The sequence below is a fragment of the Talpa occidentalis genome, unplaced genomic scaffold, assembly GCF_014898055.3.
Source record: "Talpa occidentalis isolate TD23 unplaced genomic scaffold, MPIMG_talOcc4v2.1 talOcc4.17, whole genome shotgun sequence".
NCBI classification, from domain to species: Eukaryota; Metazoa; Chordata; class Mammalia; order Eulipotyphla; family Talpidae; genus Talpa; species Talpa occidentalis.
The window spans coordinates 12,962,048-12,983,533 of NW_023601754.1; the positions used below are offsets into that span (position 1 = coordinate 12,962,048).

Here is a 21,486-nt window from a genome sequence, read left to right on the forward strand (position 1 = left end):
AAAAAAACAAAAGAGAAAGATAAGTACAGGTTTAGCAGTCTCACCTGACCCAAATAGGACTGGATAATCAACTAGCAAAATGAGGGATTCTCCCCACCCCAGCCAAAATATCAAAGACAAATAAGAGTATTTGTCTTAAACCCTGCCTTAGCTATAGTTTACAGCTCTGTTGACCAACTCTTACACAGAGCTTACCTTTTTATTCTCCTGCAACTATACGGTGAGGTTCAGATTCAGCAGTTACCAACATCTGACCTGCAAATAATTTGATATTTACCAGACGCAGTTGTAATTTTCCAGCCTGTGATTTCCACATGCCATGTGGATTCCACTGCAAACTCACATTTACTTGGGGTTAGACCAGGGACTTTGGCCAAGGAGCTAACAAAAGCTCCACGGTCTCCGGGTAGAGCCTGGCAAAGCAAGCCTGCTGGTGAGTAAGTCGGAATACAACCCCTGCCATTGCCATTCTTCCTGGTGCTAAACCCTTTCCCTCTAGAAAACCTTATGGAACCTTCCATTTTGAACATTTTAATTAGAAAGTTACAAAACACCATGGTTCTTTACACAAATTCTGCATGGAGATAATGTAACAAAATGTGATGTCTATATACATCATACTTTTTTGTAACTAAAACCAGAAACCGTTTTTCATTTAAATCGCAGGAAAAAAGATTAGGCATATAAGCAGCTCTAAATGTTAAAAGAAAAGGCCGATAGGCCAGTGTTGGGGAATGTTTGTGCCGAAATATTTCAAAATAGCTTGGATTCCAAAACTCTTTTGTTCAACCAGAAAAAGTTGGAAATAAGAACTGATTGTCCAAGGTAAACTGAGGTGCACGCTGAGGAATGTGTTTGTGGGTGGGCACGAAGCACGGATCACAGCAGACATGTCCTTCCAGTTTCAATGACATCTTAAGATCACAGAGCGAATCCAAGGTATGTGCTCAGGATAAGAAGGGAGGGTCTGTCTTCCTCATGCAATAGACCTGTTTCCAGAAGTCTCTTCTCCTGCAGATACATACTAGCCTCAAGGGTAATCTGGTGGAATTCTGGTCATTCTGCTAATGGCCAGCTTGGAGTGGGCAGGTCGGAGTGGTGTCCTCTTCCCTGCTCCCTTTGTGTCCCCCCCAAAGCTGCCCGCTGATAGGTGCCCTGTCCTCAGTCAGGGGACATACAGTAGCTGGGCTTCCTGCGAGCACTCCTGATCAACCCTGTGGTTGTCGGGCTATGGGTGCCAATACCAACAACAGCTCCTCTGTCACCCACATCCTTTCCAGGAAGGGGAAGGGCTGTCAAGGAGGAGGAGTGGCAAGTGTCCAGGCTGTTGGGCAAGGGCCAGAGAGAAAGAACCTGTTGTTGTAAGCCTCACTCCCCCCACTGTTGCGGAGGGGACTGTGAATGAAACAGCACTCTGACTTCAGCCCGCGATTCCAGGGGCACAGACAGAGGGCAAAAGGCAGGGCAAGGAGCCAGCCACAGCCGGGCAGGGATAAAGGGCTGTTCAGCGGAGCGGGTGACAGATGACTGTCTGTTAGACTGAGGGCAGGTGGATGGTCCTGGTGTCCTCAGGTTGCCCAGCCTCACGTACTGCGTGCACGCGCTCTTGTGAGGCGAACGTGATAACCACTACACTAGCGAAACAAGCATGTGCTCGTGAGCACACTCTCTCTCCAGTTCTTCAGGCAAAGGCCTCTCCGTTCTGGAAATCAAAGTTCTGTTTAGAAAAGTTAAATGCCCAGGGGTGGAAAGTGCTAGCTGTTTATCTATCCTACAGAGCGCTGAAAAGCGCAAAAGGGTTTCACATTAGGTGGAAGAAATATAAAGCATGCTTCTTAATTCAAGAGAGGAAAGGACTTTGCTTGACCAGAGAAAGGAACCTTATCCAAGATGTCGGAACTGACTGCTGTAGTTTTCTCCAGAAATTCAAGTCTAAGGCAAAAGAAAAAAAAGCAAATTATAGCCTTCAGGAACCCGCAGACCTTTCCACCAACCGGTCCCTGATGATTTGGTACATGCTTAGAAGATACAGAATTTGTGTAGAGAAAAAATTAGAAAAACTTGTTCTTTGTCTCTCATAGGAAAAGCACAGCCACCCACATGTCTGTGGGCTCTTTTCCAAAATGTCCTAAGATGGCAGTTCTCAGAAGACAGCAATGAGGTAGCCAGGGTCCAGGTCCAGCTGAAGCCTTTCAGAAATGGCTTTTTCATGAATAGTGCTCCTTATACAGTTGTCCACGGGGCGCTGCTGGTACAGGGATTGTGGTCACCACCTGATTTTGAAACACAAATCTTTTGATTCTTTCAAACAGCCAGAGGAAGATAAGCAGGATACTGATGTACTGGATCCAGGCAAACTTTATCATTTCCCAGAACCCTGGTCGATAAGTACACTTGGTTAAGGAATTACAGAAGACATCTTCTAAGAAAAAGTTGAACCAAAGTTTAGACAGGAAATGGCCAAAATGTTTCAAATACCCTTAAGAAAAAAGGGATAATAAGAGATCATTGAGACATAAATATGGATGATTCTGATCTAGAAGAATTGCTTAGAGAGAACCAAGAAGAGGAAATGAGTATCTTTTTCCTGCAATTTCCAATCTAAGGCTTTCCACATCTATGTCTTCTTGGGACAACTGAGGAGTCCTTTTTTTCTTTTTCAAAGCTGAGCTGCTGTTGGCTCTTTAACAGAAAGGATATGAAATGACTTCCACAGGGTATCGAATAACAGCATTAATCACAAATGGAGCTTCGGCTGCCCTTCCAACCAGCCAGATGGGGTTGGGGTCAGTCAGAATGGTGGTCACTGCAACACAGTAAGAAGTTAAATCATGAATACTTTTTGGCAATAAAATATTGAGAGCTATGAAAATACTCACTGGCCCCTCAGGTTAACTCTGAACTTTGAACTCATTCCACAGAAACAATTCAAAAGGAAAAAGAAATTGAATCACAAAGTTTCTCATACATTATTTGTTAAAATACTTGTGTTTAAAATATGGAAATAGTCTATGTACTCTTTTGTAAGTGCTGCATGGCTAAGCAAAGGTCAATTAAGCTACCACTAAAAATAATACCAATTAAAACTTTGTAGCAGAGTGGGGAAATATTTACATCACAGAGCAAATAAAAATAAATTGGATCCTAAAGTGTCTCTTAACTGTGATATAAAGTGTATTTGCACAAAGACTGAAAGGAATAAAGAACAGGTAAAGGAAAAAAAATACAGTTGATTTTACAGTTTAGTTTTAAAATTCTTTTATTTCTGGACTAACGCTGCCAGTATATTACATAAAATCAGGAAGACACACTGGAATTGCAGACTCTGCACTTGTTAAATGTCTATGTGTGGTATGTGGTTGCCAAGTAGAACTTCAGATGCCTTTAGAGAAACCTCAGACCACCAGCAGCAAAGATGCTTAGTCCAGCTCATGGGGTGACGGAAGAGCCTCGCCTTTGTAAGGGATGGACACACTTGCCTTCCAGCCACAACCCTGGGTACGTCTATTTTCCCACTCTGATTGCTAACATGGAGCGAGTCACTCACATTCCTGACTCCCATCTACCAACTATGGGTAGTAATTTGGTTTCGATTTCTTTCATGAGGTGGTAAAAGGTGCAACTCAACTAGGCTTTAAAAAATGAAATGAGGGCCTCCCCGGTGGTGCAGCAGTTGAACGCTGGGTTGTGAAGCTGCCCGCAACCTCTGCAGCGCCAGTTCCATCCCTGGCCGCCAGGCGGGAGTCCTACATGGCGTGCAGACCTCTCCTGTCTCCCCCGCTGCTCCCCTCAGCAGTGTATTTCGGTCCAACTGCCTGTTCTGTTCCCTGCTCTGGTTCTGGTGAATTCTCTCACGATCCCACGCTTCTGGCTGTGCCCAATGCTTGTATAAATAAATAAATAAATAAATAAATCTTTAAAATAAATAAATAAATAAATAAATAAATAAATAAATAATGAAATGAAATGAAATGGATGCCTTAAGCCAGTGGTGGAATAAATAAGGCAATGAATTGGCCCTAACCTACTGGCCTGTTGGTGGTTCCTAGGGAGCGGACATGGGTGTTTAGATCAGAAGAAAAAGGAGTAATCCTGGGCCTCCCCGGTGGCGAAGCGGTTGAGCGCTGGGTTGCGAAGCTGCCCGCAGCCCCTGCAGCACCAGTTCAATCCCCGGCTGCTCCCCGGCCACCAAAGGAGGGTCCCACATGGCACGCAGACCTCTCCTGCCGCCCACTGCTCCCCTCAGCAGTGTGCTTCGGTCCTTCTGCCTGCTCTGCTCCCCGCTCTGTTGAATTCTCTCACCTTCCCGCACTTCTGACTGTACCCAGTGCTTGCATGTATAAACAAACAAACAAATAAATAAATAATAAATCTTTAAAAAAAAAAAAAAAAGGAGTAATCCTGATGAAGTCTGTTCACCGTCCAGCACTGAGCAATCCCTGGTTTTGGCACTGTCATCATAATAATGTCCCCAATTCTGTTTCTCTCTGAAGAAAATTGCTCAGGCTTTGGCACCATAGGCCTCTGTGGCTGTCACCTGTGGCCTTGAGTGCAGGAGGCGCTTGGAGGCATGGGCTTGGGGTACGCATGCCTGATTGTGGATACCTGGAGTATGGTGTGGGCACGCGTAGGTGGGCACACCTGAGCCGAGAGACTGAGCATACAAGGGGACAGCAGAGGACGGTGTGGCAGAGAACTGCTTGGAGAAGAAGAGGCCACCAGAGAACGTAAGAGCGAGCCCAGAGAGTGTGAAGATTCACCAGGGGCTAGGAGGCCTGCCAGCCTCCCGGCCCCCCAGGCCCCCAGGTGCCAACCCTGCACCTGGTTGCCTCACTGTGAATGGTGTAGAAAGATCATTAAAAGCCTGACAAAGCCACTGAGGGCTCCAGAACTCTCCTTTACCTGTCTGCCCAGATCCATAGAGAACCCGTGCTGTGCCTTCCACTACACTCTCTATGCCCCCACTAACCTGGAAGATCCTCACAACTCACCGTTCCTTTCCTGGTAGGCAGCCACGATGCGGGTGAGGTCGTAGTCAGAGGCAAAGGGGCTGGTTCCATTGATTACAGACACCTGGGGTACAGCAGGGCATGTGGTGTAAGCACCCCCACAGCTTCTTCTTTTTGCACCCTCTTGCCCACCTACCTGAGATCACCCTCCTGTTCTTGGTGGCCTAGGCTAGTATCAATATATTTCCTTCAAGGATGAATGGACTTTCACTTACTCTTAAGTCATTTACTCTCAGTAATAGAAACAAGGTGAGGGTCTCCCTGGTGGCCTAGGGGTTAAATCTCAATGCTACCACCACAAAGGCCCACCCTGAAGACCTGAGTTTGATCCCTGCCAGGGAGCTGAACCACCTGTTTTGCCCACTGCTCCCCTCAGCAGTTTATTTCAGTAGATCCGCCTATTCTGCTACCTACTCTGTCTCTGGTGATTCTGCTTGCCCCTGCCCCCCACCCCTCAGGCCTGCACCCCACTTTTTCTACACAAAAACAAGTAAAATATTTTAAAAAATTAAAAAAATAAAAAGGTGAATCTCTACCTTTTACAGTTTTTAAGTTATTTATAAAACACCCTTCTCTAATTTGATGGGAGAACTCATTCCCTCAGGCTCTTTTTTTTTAATTTAAGATTAATTTATTTATGCATACAAGAGCTGGGGTACAGGCCAGATATACAGTGGGGGTGAGAGGATTCACCAGAGATAGAGTGGGGAGCAGAACAGGCAGACGGACTGAAATACACTGCTGAGGGGAGCAGCGGGCGAGACAGGAGAGGTCTGCTAGGCCATGTGGGATTCTCCCTGGCCCCGGGGGCTGCAGAGGCTGCGGAATGCTTCATACTGCAGTGCTTAAGTCCTTGTGCCACCAGGGAGGCCCCCTCAGCTTCTCTTAATAGACCACATTTTCAACTCCTTTGTCTTTTTCTTGTTCTTCTTTAGACGATCACTAATTTCTCTCTTTTAAGTGTAGGGATGGAAATAGGATGAAGTACAAATATAATCCATTGAAAATTACTTTTTGTCCTCTAACATTATATTCCTATTGTTGGAAACCTTCAAATAAAAAGCGCTATGGGTTTCCAGGTGAAGACTGACGAAGAATGTTGAGGATTTGGGAGAAAAAGAGGTTCCATTCCAAGATGGTGACATAGGAGCCTCCTGAACTCACCTCCTCCCACCAACACAGTGAATCTACATCTACACATGGAGCAAGTCCCTCTGAAAGTTATCCTCAAACTAGGGCCTCCCAGGTGACGCAGTGGGTTGAGCACAGCGCTGTGAAGCTGTCCACAGCCTCTGCAGTGTGGGTTCGATTCCCGGCTGGCCAGGGAGATTCCCACATGACAGACCTCTCCTGTCTCGCCGGCTGCTCCCCTCAGCAGTGTTTTCGGTCCTTCTGCCTGTTCTGCTCCCTATTCTGTCTGTGGTGAATTCTCCCACCCTCCCACCCCTCTGGCCGGTACCCTAGCTCTTGTATAAATAAAGTAAATCTTAAAAAAAAAATCCGTAAACTAGCTGAGTGACTGCTGTAAGTCATGCAAATAAGAAAATACATCAAAATGGGTCTTGGCAATCCCTTAACTGCTGGGAGTCACTCAGAACAAAAGATGAACATGGGTGTGATGGAGGTGTTAATCAACTAGATGGGATGGACCTTTCATAATCCACACACAAATCATCACAATGTGCACTTTGAGTAGCTCACAATTTTGTCAATTAAACCTCAATAAAACTGAAAAAACCAACCAACCCATCAAAGACTCTCCAAAATAAAAACAAAGAAAAAAATCCACAAAGAAAAAGGGTCATGTTAAGTTTATATCTTATGGTCCATCTCCTTGTTTTCATTTATGTTGCTGACAGCTAGGGTGACCATAATTCCAGTGTATCTGGAACAGTCCTTGCTTAAGCCTATAGGAACTGACAATATGCCTGGTTCATTTTCATAAGTAACCCAGGTCAGTTCATATGGACTCCCTTGTAATAAAAGAAAGGTTAGTAGTCGTGATCAGACATCTGAGTTCTTGCCTCAGACAATGTGTGGCCCTGTTACTTTCAAACTGCGGGACTTTGGGAAAATTAATCCCCGTAAGCCCCAGTTTCCTCATGTGTAAAACAAGAGTTTATTCTTTCATCAAATCCATCTGAGTCCTTACAAAGTGCTGAGCACTGTTTTAGGCCCTGGGGTCAGAGCAGAGATGCCAACACTTTTATTGCTGGGGCAGACAGTCAATAAATAAATCAAAATCATACCTTTAATATTTCAGGTGGAAGTAAGAAAAGTGAATTTGTCCGTGGGATGATGGAGAGAAAAGGGAATTTAAGAGAAGAGGGTCAGGAGGGGCTGTGCTCAGGGATGTTTCAACAGGGGCCCTCTGGAGTAGCGAATAAGTACAGGGATACTTGGCAGAGGGAAAGGCAGGTGCAATGGTCCTGAGGCAGTGTCTTCTCATGGGTATGAACAGCAAAAGTCAGGAAATCCAGAAAGAAGCAAGGGGACAGAAATAGGACTGTAGGGCCTCCCAGGCAGTGCAAGGGGTTAAGACGAAACCTATGAAGATAACCGAAGCCACTGCAACACAGTTCAATCCCCGGTCAGGGAGCAACCCACATGGCATAGCAGACCTCTCCTGACTCCCCTGCTGCTCCCCTCAGCAGTGTATTTCAGTCAGTCTGCCTGTTCTGTTCCCCACTCTGTCTCTGGTGAATCCTCTCACTCCCCCACACCTCTGGCTTGTACCCCAGTTCTTGTATGCATAAATAAATAAATCTTTAAAAAAAAATAAAATACAGTTCATTTATTCAAAAAAAAAAAAAAAGAAGTAGGACTACAGCTGTAGAGAAATGACAAATCTAGGCACCTCCTGAGGTTGCAGAGATGACTGAAGATGATATACTCAACCTCTCCATTCAGGGCTGTACATATCCTACACTCAGTAATCAGTGGTTAGTATTAATTCTGAAATATTTTACAGGAACTGAAAAAGATCACTTGGAATATATATATATATATATATATATATTCACACACATTCACACACACACACACACACATATTGTGTGTGTGCACACCCTTGTGCATATCTGAAAACAAACAACTTGATTCTTAAATAAAGATCCCCCCTGCCCCAGGCTAGATGTCACTCCAGCTATATCAGTCTCCATATTTTGAAAGAATTCATGGTAAGAATTCCTCTTCTGGGCTACCCACAGAGAAATGCTATTTCCAACTTTCCATTTCTCCCTCTTCAAAGAACTCGATAAATAGTAACATACAGAAACAAAGCAGAGGGACAAGAAGCAGCATCCTTACGTTGTATCGGACGTCTAGGCCACGGTAGCTCAGGGGCTGCTTCTGCTGCAGCCGCAGGTCTCCGTTCACATATAACTGGGAGCCGGGGACAGCAAAGGAAGACTGCAGGAACGCCATGGTCTGCATCACGAACGTCGACATCCTCTGAAATCATTAGAGGGACCGATTTTGTTCCTATCTGAAGGGTTCTGGCTTCTCAGCCTCAGCTGGTCGAAGCCTAATGGTCCTTTGCAGATCTATCCGGTCATGCAGGGCGAACTCTGCCCGGAAGGCTGAGCCATTAGTAGCTCAGCTGACTTAACAGGACCCCACAGAAGAAGAACACTGCTTTTGCCCGAGTGACATCCCCAACTGCACCTCAGGAAAGAGGCTGTCAAAGTGTATGTCTTCCTAGAAATCAGGGTGAAGGAGAAGCCAAGCTTCACTGGGGAAGCAACTCACGTGCAGCTGGTAGGAGAAGGTCAGGATGAGCTGTACACCAACCACGTGCTCTCTGGACTGCAGGGGAAGCTCCAGGTGAAAATGTAACAGGTCCATTTTACCATCCTGGTTCTTGTCTTCTTCTCTGGTCTAGGAAACCCAAAGAGGGCCAGGGACCGTGGTGCTTAATAAGCTCTGAAGGGTCCTTATCACCGCTGCCCACACACCATGACCACGCAAGTGTTCTCTCCCTCATGGAAAGAAAAAGAAGAAAAAGGGCCTCCCTGGTGGCACAAGGAGTTAAGACATAACCTATGAAGCTGTCCACAGCCACTGCAGCAAGAGTTTGATCCCCAGCCAGGGAGCTACCCACATGGTGCAGCGGACCTCTCCTGACTAGCTCACTGCTCCCCTCAGCAGTGTATTTCAGTCAATCTGCCTGTTCTGTTCCCCACTCCGTCTCTGGTGAATCCTCTCCCCACCACCCACACACACACCTCTGGCCTGTACCCCCGCTCTTATATGCATAAATAAGTAAATCTTTAAAAAAAGAAGAAAAAGCAATAGATATACAAGTATCAATTGTGGGGAGAAGGCCTCCCTGGTGGCGCAAGGGGTTAAGTCTCAGCACAATGAAGCTGTTGACAGCCACCGCAGCAGCGTTCGATCCCCAATCCCTGATCCCCAGCCAGGGAGGTGACCCACATGGCACAACAGACCTCTCTTCTCTCACCCGCTGCTCCCCTCATCAGTATATTTCAGTCGATCTGCCTGTTCTGCTCCCCACTGTTTCTGGTGAATCCTCTCACCCCCTGCCCCAACCTCTGGCCTGTACCCCAGTTCTTGGATGCACAAATAAATCTTAAAAAAAATAGTGGGGAGAGAGAAACCATATGTATGGCTCCCCAACTTTATACTTGTGCTTCTCAAATATTCAAGGGCCACTGAACGGGGAACTTGAAGAAGTGGCAACAATAATAAACATCCGATGGCATTTTCTTTTTCATTTGTCTTATTTGATCTTTGTTTAGTCCCTGACCTTTCCTTTTTCTTTTTTCCTTTTAATGAACATACCTGTGTTTGCATGAAAATTTTAAATAACGCACTTCCAAATTACCTTCTATTTATCCATAAGCTCATTCTTTTAAATAGAAAAGAAACTAATAGTAATCATGCATTCCCCAAACAGACTCAGCAGAAAAACACCAGGTTCTATTTTTACTTTCACCACAAACATCATTGCTTCAGATTCTTGATATTGGACCTCATCTCAGCATTAATGTGAGGACTTTAAAGCCCACAGCATCTCTTAGTAGCAATCAATAAAGTGAAAATGGAAGCTAAGTAAAATCGGTAAAGCATTGAAAAGACACAGAAACTTTCTAAATTATGGACATTAAAGTAGGAAAAACAGAGTTCTGAGGTGGGAAAAAGACAAATTACAGCTCATTAAAAAACAATGGCATTCTAACAGTCCAAATACATAAACTTTAAAATCTTTATAAAAACAAAATCACGAGCATCCAGTCTTGTCATCCATAATCTTGCCCTGTGATGACTGTAGCATGAACAGGAGGGACAGTCACTGGGATGTGATCACTGCTGATGTGATTCCTTGACAGGATTCTGGATCTTGCTGTGACAAGGGACCCTCTCCCACTGTAGATTCCCAGAAGGATTCTAATTTTGTGTCCCAACATTGCCATGGGAATTCTCCATCTACTGATTCATTTTGTTTTCCACCAAGGTTGTTGTAGGAGGAAGAGATTCTTTGTTCTTTCTCAGGGTTACAAGGCTGAGATGGAGAGCTGTTTTCAGAACCTTTCAATCAGTTATTTCCTACTAGACAATAATGTCCTTATCCTAGGCCTTGTGGTAGAGAAACTTACCCTCTCTCTTCTGCTGGACACTATTTTCTCTGTCCTGTCCCATCAGCTTTGCAGGTACAGAAAGGGGTATCTGTTACCAGTGCTGACGATCAACTTACTAAGGCAATTGTGTCTTAGCTATTAGGAGTAGGAGCAAAAAGAGGCTGCCTTGTCTTGCTGTGGAATTTCTTCAGTTGGTGTCTGGGAAGACTTGGAAGACAAAGTTGGTTAACTCTCATGCCTTCTTTAGGGTTAGACAGGAAGACAAAGATCAAATATCTCAACTTGCAAGAGAGGACAGTGGCCAGAAGGGAAATGCCAGAAGAATCCAGACTCAATCATAGTGCAGGAGGGAGGGGACCAAATTTCATTTGACCTTTACAGTATATCTAAGGTTAGAAGAGCAAGCATCATCCCCACTGTATGGATAAGAAAATTGAGGCTCAGGGAGGGTAAGGGATTAACTGAATCCAACTAGTAATGGGAAAGACAAGATTTAACACCTTGGGGCCTCCCTGGTGGCACAAGGGGATAAGCACTGCACTATGAAGCAATCCACAGCTTCTGCAGCAGGAGTTTGATCTCTGGCCGGCCAAAGAGAAACCCACATGGCACCGCAGACCTCTCCTGTCTCACCACCTGCTCCCCTCAGCAGTGTATTTCAGTCAGTCTGCCTGTTCTGTTCCCCACTCTCTCTCTGGTGAATCCTCTCACCCCCTGCATCTCTGGCCTGTACCCCAGCTCTTGTATGCATAAATAAATAAATCTTAAAAAAAAAAAAGATTTAAAACCATGTCTTTGACTTCAAATCTGATCCTTTTTCCAAATTGTATTTTAAAATGTCCAGACCTAAAAAAAAAAAAAAAACTTAAGAAGACGTTGGGTAGGACAAATCATTTTGCAAGAAGTCAGCATCAAAGGCATGAGTGTAAAGTTTGTAGACTGCTTGTGTGCATACCTTAATTCCAAGACCACAGAGGTGACATAGAGGGCAGAGTGCCATCATTATGTTTACTCTCCTGCATCTGTCAAGTGTTATTTGAGGGTTCTATGTGCCAGGCACTATTTGAAGTATTGGGAATATAAAGGCAAACAAAACAAAGTCCTCACCCTAATGGAGCTTACATTCCCAGCAAGGAGGCAGAAAGTAAATCATACACAAATATATGTGTATCAATATCCAGGGGTGGTAAGTGCCGCAAAGAAAAGTGAAGCTGGCTAAAATTAGAGAATGATGAGGGCAGAATTTAACAGAAATGCTTACAGAGAATTTTCAGGAAGGCCTGATCGCCAGAGAGCTGAAGGAAGTGACTGATAAGGCAGGCTAATGTCCTGGGAAGAGTGGTCAGGACATGCTCTGAGGCAGTGGGCAAGTGGCTGACACAGTGAGAGAGACCAGGGCAGCTGAGCACAGTGGGTGAAGTGGTGGCAGGAGACAGAGGGCCAAGGAAGAGGCAAGAGGGTCGGTGCCCAGGTAAACGGTGCCCCTCCAATGATGACCTGTCCCCAGGTGACTTCACTCCTTTGTGCTCCAAGGTGGCCACACTTCAGCAGCTGGACCACTGCTGAAATCTATGATCTACGTCCACTGAGTTCAAATCAAGCTAAGTGAAGTTAGAGTGAGAAAACAAATACCACATGATTTCATTCATATGTGCATTATAAAGAAACAGATAAAATGCTTAGACCCAGAAAACAGACTGGCAGCTACCAGATGGAAGGGGTCTGAGGGTTGGGTAAAGTAAGGGTCAATGGTATAGTGATGAATGGAAATTAGACTCTTGGTGGTGATCATGAGGTAGTGTATGAAGATACTGAATTACAAAGCTGTACACCTGAAACTTATATAATATTGTAAACCAATGTTACTTTAATTTTTTAAAGATTTATTTTATTTATGCATACAAGAACTACGGTACAGGACAGAGGTGTGGGGGGTTGAGAGGATCCACCAGAGACAGAGTGGAGACCAAAACAGGTGGATTGACTGAAATACACTGCTGAGGGGAGCAGCAGGTGAGTCAGGAGAGATGTGTGGCGCCATGTGGGTCACCTGCCTGGCTGGGGATAGAACTCGTGCTGCAGTGGCTATGGACAGCCTCATAGAGCTGCTGTGCCTTAACCCTCTGCACCACCAGGGAGGCCCCCCAATGTTACTTTAATCAAATTGTAATTTTAAAAAATGTACCATAATTTTACATACCACAAAGAAAGGAAAACTACTTTCAGTTAAATTATGATACAACACATCCTAGTCACTTAGAGTATTTTATACTCAACTGTAAGAACTTTTAGGTTTAGGCACATTTTTGCACACACACACAGAATTAAGCAAAACAAACTGATCCAGTGAATCTGAAAACTTTACATGATGATTTTTTTGAATCACTTTTCAACTCGATGATACTTATACTCTTCTAAGCATATCTGTCCTTTGTGCCATCAAGTAACTTGGCGGTGAAGCATTACATAAATTCATAAAAGGAAAATCCACTGATTTGGGATCTTAAACAGGCTTAAAATTATGTAGAGCTAGCCTATTTTTAAAGGCTTCTTGAACCATCCCTTACCTGTTCTTCATTTGGTTCTGAGGCATTACAATGTTTTACTCGCTTTCCTGTTTTACCTGTCAATTACTCTTCAATAAAGCTGAAAAAACAACAAGAACAAGAATCTTTTCCTCCTGTTTCTGGGGTTTTCTTTCAAGTAGCTGCTCTCCCTTCTGCAAGTTTGGGTGCTAGCACTTGTGATGTTTGCGTACAGGTAGGCAATGAGGACTATGTCAAGCCTTTCTCCTGGTCAATGGGTATAAGATAACACAGGCACCAAGACACATTCTGATTTCAGAGAGGTGACAAAACCCAATTGTCTCAGACACACGGTGCTCTCCATTTCACTTGCTGGGTCCTCCTCTGGCCTTCAGCCTCCACATTCTCTGGGTTCACAGATGCCTTAGAGTCAAGTCTGGCTCTTGGGAGGTAAAGGTCAATCTGTACTGGCTTTTTACTTCATTGGAAACAAGAAACTCCAGTTTTAAAGCATTAAAAACACAGGGACTTTAAAGATGTTTTCCAAGGTGAGCCGACCAAAGCAAAAGCAAGGCCACACCTGACTTCTGGCACATTTTCTCAAATTAGCAACCACAAACCACCTCCCAGCAGTTGCTCAAATCTTGTCCGAAAACCGCTGCTTCCTTGATTTCCTGGGCAATTGCTCAGATAGGATGTAATGGGTCTAGCTTCATGTACACAGTTGGAAAAAATTTTGCTGCAATGAAGGTTATGAGGAATTAGAAATCCTTGAGCTGTAGTCCTGACTGTTTACTTGTGACCTAGAGCAAATGAAGTCACTTCTCTGAGTCTGTTTCTTCCTCTGTGGAATGAAGAAATCTGTTAATTCCTACCTCCTAAGGTCACTGTGAAGATGAGAGAGATCTGTGAAAAAGTGAATACCTGGGCCTCTCCTGATGACGCAGCGGTTGAGTGCTGGGCTGCAAAGCTGCCCGCAACCTCTGAAGCGTCGGTTTGATCCCCGGCCCCCAGCGAGGGTCCCACATGGCGTGCAGACCTCTCCTGCCATGCCCACTGCTCTCCTCAGCAGTGTATTTCGTCAGTCTGCCTGTTCTGTTCCCTGCTCTGGCTCTGGTGAATTCTCTCACCCTCCTGTGCTTCTGACTATACCCAGTGCTTGTATAAATAAATAAATAAATCTTTAAAAAAAAAAAAAAAGTGAATACCTAACACTAAGTGATTATTACAGGCCAAGTAGGTATGTCAGGATTTTAAATGTATTATCTAATGATAAATATGCTTAGCATATGCCTGAGGCATAGTAAATCATAAATTAATACGGCTTACAAACCTATCACCAGGGTATCACCACCTCGCTTTTTTAAGAAATATCACAAAATTCACCCTTTTAAAATAAACAGTTGAGTAGATTACAAATTAACTTAGGAAGAACACATCTTTATGATGGTGAACCTTCCTGTCCAAGAAAATGACATAACATAATTTTTTTCTTATCTCTTTTAAAGCTTTATTCATATAGTTTTTGCCTATTTCCTGTTAAGTTTATTCCTAACTTCAGTTTACCTTTTGGCTTGTTGAGTTCTGAACTTCCACTTTTGGAAGTTTTGATTTTTGATTTTTTTGTATCTCATGATTTCAAAGCATGCCCAAACCAAGAGATCAGTCAAGAAGAAAATCAATTGCTGAGAAGGACAGTAGGTGACAAAGCTATAAATTATACACACAGGCCCAGAATGAACACACAATTGGAATCTACACATACCAGAAGCAGGGAGAAGATAGGCAGGGCTCCCAAGGGAGGAGCTTCTGGTTATAGAGATAAGAGACTAACGAGCAGGCTAACTGGGGAGTCAACCAGCTTGGCAGATGAACAAGTGAAAAGTCGAAAGAATGAAATTTAGTACAGTGGAAAGCAAGTGCACCAGGTAACCTGGACACTCGCCTCTTATGTAATCACCCTCTTCCCCACAGGCATTATAATCTCAAGTAAGAATAAACTCGTGCAGATGTCAGGATCAGTGAGGAGGTGTAGAAACAAAGTTTTCTCCTCCAATTTTATTTTAAAATTCAATTCAAAAGGCCTGAGCATTTAAAGAGCAAAGTGTTCAATTAAAGTATTAGAAAAACAGACTTCCATTCCCAGTACAAATATTTTCATCTCACATCTGATTATTTAAAAATGTTGGGCCTCCCCTGGTGGTGCAGGCGGCTGAACGCTGCATGGTGAAGCTGTCCATAGCCTCTGCAGCACCGGTTCGATACTTGCCAGCCAGTGAGGGTCCCACATGGCGTGGCAGACCTTTCCTGTCTCGCCTGCTATTCCCCTCAACAGTGTACTTCGCCAGTCTGCCTGTTCTGTTCCCTGCTCTGTCTCTGGTGAAACCTTTCACCCTCCAGCACATCTGGCCTATACCCTGGTTCTTGTATAAATAAATAAATAAATCTTTAAAAAAAATAAAAATAAAAATGTTATCTCCATGTATCTAAATGTCTGAATTGGCACTTCTTAATTTCTTAGTTTCAGGCATTCTCACTCCCAAACTGGCTTCCCATAAGGAAAGATAAAGATGTAGGGTTCTTCTCCCTAACACCTTCCAAAAATCCCCCACCCCTTACACACTCCCTATCCCTCCAACAAAGTGAAAGACTCATTTTGGGGGGCCCCCTGGTGGCACAAGGATTAAAGACACAACACTATTTAGCTCTCTAGCTAACCAATCACTGCAGCATAAGTTCGATCCCCTGCCAGGGAGCTGATCCCCTGCCAGGGAGCTGATCCCCTGCCAGGGAGCTGATCCCCTGTCAGGGAGCTGACCCACATGTCACAGCAGACCTCCCCAGTCTCTGTTCCTCCAGCAGTGTATTTCAGTAGATCTGCCTGTTCTTCTCCCCAGTCTCTGGTGAATCCTCTCACCCCAGTTGGCCTATACACCAGTTCGCCTACAAAATAAGTATTTTTTAAAATATTTAAAATTTGGGCCTCCCTGGTGGTGCAGCAGGTTGAGTGCAGCGCTGTGAAGCTGTCCGCAGCCTCTGCAGTGCTGGTTCGATTCCTGGCCGGCCAGGGAGATTCCCACATGGCCCAGCAGACCTCTCCTGCCTCCCCAGCTGCTCCCCTCAGCAGTGCATTTTGGTCCTTCTGCCTGTTCTTCTCCCTGCTCTGTCTCTGGTGAATTCTCTCACCCTCCCATGCCACTGGCCTGTACCCCAGTGCTTGTATAAATAAATAAATCATTAAAAAATATATATTTACAATTTTTAAGTAATCAGAGAAAATAAATCTGAACTATATTTTGTTTAAAGTTATTCATCAACCAATCAGATTAATACTTTTTCATTTTACTTAGTTGTTAGGGAAAAGTCTGAAATTTTTTTCTGCCGTACAACTTTGTCTTGTTGGCCAGTCATCTCAGAGATACCTCCTGAGATGCAACTCTGAAAGAAGGAAAAGCAGATTGTTCACACTTCTGAAGGGAAAAGTTTTCAGAAAATGCGTGAACAGGGGTGATTGTAGAGGAAGTACTCCCTTATCCGAGACCTATAAATATTCAATTACAGTCAGCAGAATGCTTCATTTGCACCCTGGACAGCAGCAGGATGGCGCATCCTCTGCTGAGGCTAGTCCAAGGAGGCGGGCCTGGGCTAACAGCACTTTCTGGAGGGCGATTAACCCATTAGCGCCATGCTTTTCGCAGATCAACTCTGTAAAAAATACCTGCCCTAAGGCGTTGCGAAGCACTCCTGCAGCGACACTGGGCCTTCATCAAGCCAGGCCCGCTGCCATGACCCGCCCCAGAGACAGCCTGCCCCCATCCTTCTGGACTCTTCCAGAGTTCCTATGCTGCCAGTGGCTGACTTTCTTGGAGCTGTGGGCAGCTTGGAGAAGTCCAATGCCACGAGCGACTCACTCCCCAGTCAATGAAGCGTGCGCCCTAGCCCAGCAGCCCGCGTAAAGGACTCCACGTCCCCTCCAGACCCAAGCTGGGCTCCCCGGGGCCTGGCCGCTCGCCTCTCCCTCCCGTCCCACCTGCCTGGCCGCGGCGGGAAGCACGCACCGAAATGAGAGGGATGCGCAGGCGACGCCCCTGCAGCCGGTTGAAAGCGGGGAACGTGCTCCAGGCCAGGTAGCCGCGGTCCTCGGGTGCCAGCAGGGCCACCAGCAGCACCTGGTGCTGGAAGCGCACGGTCGGCTGCTCCTCGTAGCTGCTCCGCTTCAGCCAGAACCCTGGGGTGAAGAGCGCAGGGGGAGGTCAGGGGCGCGGGCGCGGGCGGCGCGGGCCGCGGGGGCCGTCGCGGGCCGGCGGGGCGCGGGCTCACCGTGGCTCCGGAAGGCCACGAGCAGCGGCGGGATGTAGGTGAGCGCGGCGGCCAGCAGCAGGAACAGCGCGGCCTTGGAGCAGAGCCCCGCGCGGTAGCCGCGCTCGGCCGGGTGGGAGTAGAGCTCGTAGAGCGCCATGAGCCGCGCCCGGAGCCCGCCGTGCGGCCGGTGCCGCGCCGCGGTTGGAGGCGGGTGACCAAGTTTGGCTTCTTCTGGTTGCCATAGCCTTGGTCTCCCTGGCAACCGACGGCGCGGGAAGGGGACCAATAACCCGGATGCGGGACTTCGGTAGGGGCGGGGCGCGCGGGGCTGCGCCTGCTGGGGGGCTGTGGGCCTCGCGTTACGCGTTACGCGCGTTTTTTTCCCAAAGTCTGGGTGGGTTTGGGGTGCTTCCCTGCCCCGAAGGCGTAGCTATTGCCGACTATTTATGTAAAAATGAAATTCTCCGGGCCTCCCTGGTGGCGCAAGGGGTGAAGCACTGCACTGTGAAGCAATCAACAGCTACAGCAGCACAAGTTCGAGCCCCGGCCAGGGGGCTACCCATATGGGGCGGCAGACCTCTCCTGTCTCACCCGCTGCTCCCCTCAGCAGTGTGTTTCAGTCGTTCTGCCTGTTCTGTTCCCCACTCTGTCTCTGGTGAATCTTCTCACCCCTGCCCCACCGCATCTCTGGCCTGTACCCCAGCTCTTGTATGCAAAAATAAATCTGTTTAAAAAATTAAAATAAAATAAAATTCTCACAAAAATCTTCTTAAAGTATATACCTTCCCGTGTGTTATAGGTTAACTTCCCAATGGGGTTCATGTTTACAGTCCAGTCACAGCACACCTCCACTGCAGGAAAACGTGTGTCATAAATGTGGCTGCAGACCCGGTGCTGGACCAAGACCAAACCCTGTTTTGTCTCCAAACTTTCTGGTGCTTCTATTACTCTATAACAGGACAGGCATGGAAACAGGACAAAAATCATTCTGTCCTTTACCAGGTGGAGAAAACCTCTCTGCCGCACTTTGCAACCTCCTATTGAGTACAAGCTTTACTTTGGCTTTTAGGAGAGGCCATGGTACCCTCCAAAGAAAGAAGACATTGGCTTATCACTTAGTTGAAAGTTAACCCTTCCCGACCCCAAACCCCTATTTCGAACATAGGCAAAAGGATCCATCTATCCAGCACAGGTGGCAAATTATTCAGCAGAACTCAAGGAAGGATCTCATTGCAGTGCCAAGAGAGGGTGTGAGGTTCATGCTGAGTGGAGTTCAGTAGTTTTTGCCATTATTTGGAAGACAAACTCTCAGTGACTTTTATTTTTTTAATTTAAATTTTATTTTTTATATTCCCCATACAATTACAACCCCCTTATTTTGACCCCAAGCCCTCCTTTCCCCACCCCCCAACCCCCGTAGAGTGTCTCTGGTTCATAGTTGACAAACTCTTAGTGACTTTCAGATAGAGAACGGCTGAGATGCTATTCATGCAGCGAGAGATCGAGACCTGCCTATTTGGGAAAATCCTCCCAGAGTCATTACCACAGCCCAAGATGACAGTGTCATCTGTCATAATATGCTTTGCACATATCCAGTCCCATATCACTCATTCTTGTTTTAAAGCTTTTATTTGGGGGGAGGGGCTGGGGGAATTTGGGTGAGGAAGGTGGCCCACAGCTCTTAAATATAGCAATTGTTAGGCTTAAATCTGAGTTAAGATTCTGACATATTGTACCAACACCTCAAGTGGATTACTTTCATTTATTTAAACAATCATTTAACAAAGGATCTTCTAGAATAAATGGCTCTAGCTTTGCCTCCTGAGGATGGCTCTGCTCCAAGGTGTTTGCTTCCAAATCTCCTTATTTCAGGAGAAGGGAAAACATAGTAGGCTAGTGTCAGTTTAGTTAGCGCTGAAACAGAGGGAAGGGACTACTAAGAATTTAGGGGTATGAAGTGCTTCAGCCTCCCCTGAGGTGCAGTGAGCTTTACAAATGTATTTAATAATTATGAATACTAACGTTTACATTCATGACTGAGAATTGACTTCTCAGTTTCTACTTCATGTTTTGTATAATTTATCTCCAAGGACAAAGAGAATTTTTCTTTTAAAACCACTGATTTTGATCATATTCTATTCCTTTCTAGCAGCTCCCATTCAGGGTCTCTTGGATGAGTTTAGAATAGTTTGCTTCAAGGCTTTCAATGGATCTTTCAACTCGGCATTGTTCTATATTGCCAAACCTCTGACTTCCCAGTGCCTTTTTCCAACTTCAGCCTTTGTTTCTAACTGGAAATGGAAGTTACTTACCCACTGGAAAATGTACCTTTCTATCTGAAACACAAGATTCATATTCTCTGTGAGGTCTCTCTTGATAAGCCACACTAGGCTTTATTCCCCCACTCTCCTAGCTATTTCTGAGTATCTATATTCACATATCTCTCCAACATTTGAAATTTATTCTGCAAATTTTATAGGTCTGTTAATGTGTGATTGCATATATTCATTACCCTATTTCTCCTGACTCACCTCTTCAGCTAACCATGCTCTCAAGCAACCAACTGTGTAAAGGGTCTTCTTCAGTCTCCTTTCATTTGTTTAATAACTATCAGATGGTGAACAACCATCTTCATTCCTCAGTGCTTAGTTCTATTCGCAAAAGAGGTATTTTCATTTTTTTCCACTCATACTCCTGATCTCATATGCCTCAAGAGCTTTAAACAGTTCTCTCCTGAATTTGAGAATCATGGATTCATTCACCCATTCTACATCTTCATTTGAATGTGTCTCCTGGGCATCTCATACCTGATATATCCAAGACCAAACACTTGATTCTCACCCACCAAGCTAGATCCACCCTAATTTAGCAAATGACAGTTCCATTACTTCCCATATGAGTGAGAGATGACTTGTCCCTCATACCTTGTATCCAATCTCTCAGCAAATTTTGTTGGCTCTACCTTCAAAACCTATCCAGAATACAACTGCTTCCTACCACCTCCATAGATACCATCTTGGTTTAAGCCAAAATGATCTTTCGTGTGGATTATGACAATAATGACAAGTGTTTCCATTGCTTCCATCCTCTCTTCTGTCTACACAGAAACTAACCTAATCATTAAATAGTAAAGCCAGATCATGTCACATCTGTGCTTAAAACCCCCCAGTGAGTTATTATAAATAAAATCCAAGGTTATTCACATGGAATTCAAAGCTCAACACAGTTTTGTTCTAGATATTTTGATCTCATCTCCTAACACATTCCTCCTTGTTTATTCAGATCCAGCCACTGGAGCTGTTTCTGAAATACACCAAACACTTTATCTAACTAGCATCCTATCCCACCATCACTCTCTAGTCCCCAACCCTCTTTTATTTTTCTACCCAGCACCTATAATTACCTGACATATTTTTGTCCCGTTCCACTAGACTGCGAACTCCATGAGAGCAGAGCTGTTGTCTGTTCTACTCACTCCTCTTCCCCAACACCTAGAACAGTGCTCCTATAAGCAACAATAATTTGTAGGGATGAAATTCAAAGGACTTTTTACTTCATTGCAAACAAACAAACAAGAAGTTGTTCTGGTTGCTGACACACAATCTTAAAATAACAAGAATACTTTTAGAATGAAGCATCAATCAGGAATTTCAACGGTAGGAAGTGATTAAAGACAGTGTTCAAATATACAGTCTTTTGAGATGTATCAGAATCAGAAGCATGTGGCAGGGATCCACGTGCCTAATTAAGTGAATAGTCTTGTTACCTGTTCACCAGCTTATAAACATCTGATCCAGAATACACTGCTCTGATGACTCTACTAGGAAGAAAGCAATGACATCACTGGAGAACCTCAAGGCATGTGCTCAAGCAGGTGACATACACAGAGCCCAGGCTGTGAACGCAGCCCCACACTGACAGAAGACTATCTCATGACCAACTCCCAGGGGAATTCTCTGAGTCTGACAATCCCTTCTAACTCCTATGCTAGCTAAGGTGTGTGGGGTCTCTTTGTGATCAGTGTGATGTTACACTCTTCAAGTGCATATC

General features: G+C 45.1%; 1 protein-coding gene across 2 annotated transcripts; it reads right to left on the reverse strand.

Moving 5' to 3' along the window:
* On the reverse strand, positions 1–21,365 carry TMEM231 (transmembrane protein 231). 2 transcript variants are annotated; one of them, XM_037516167.2, is made up of 7 exons: positions 17,455–17,597; positions 17,193–17,362; positions 8,760–8,888; positions 8,319–8,462; positions 4,992–5,073; positions 2,701–2,806; positions 1–2,388 (listed from the first exon to the last, which is right to left on the reverse strand). In XM_037516167.2, the coding sequence occupies exons 1-7, from the start codon at positions 17,591–17,593 to the stop codon at positions 2,208–2,210; spliced, it is 951 nt and encodes a 316-aa protein (XP_037372064.1). In that variant the 5' UTR covers positions 17,594–17,597; the 3' UTR covers positions 1–2,207. The 2 variants fall into 2 exon arrangements, with proteins under 2 accessions (XP_037372064.1, XP_054552978.1); XM_054697003.1 differs by lacking the exon at positions 17,455–17,597 and adding an exon at positions 20,840–21,365 and having other exon boundaries at positions 8–2,388.
* Positions 21,366–21,486: the final 121 nt, after the last annotated feature.

Coding starts and splice junctions, on each gene's coding strand:
- TMEM231 (XM_037516167.2), bottom strand. CDS start 17,593: ATGGCGCTCTACGAGCTCTACTCCCACCCGGCCGAGCGCGGCTACCGC. Junction 8,463..8,759: donor CCTTCTCCTACCAGCTGCAC/GTGAGTTGCTTC, acceptor TAATGATTTCAG/AGGATGTCGACGTTCGTGAT. Junction 5,074..8,318: donor GCCTAGACGTCCGATACAAC/GTAAGGATGCTG, acceptor GCTGTACCCCAG/GTGTCTGTAATCAATGGAAC.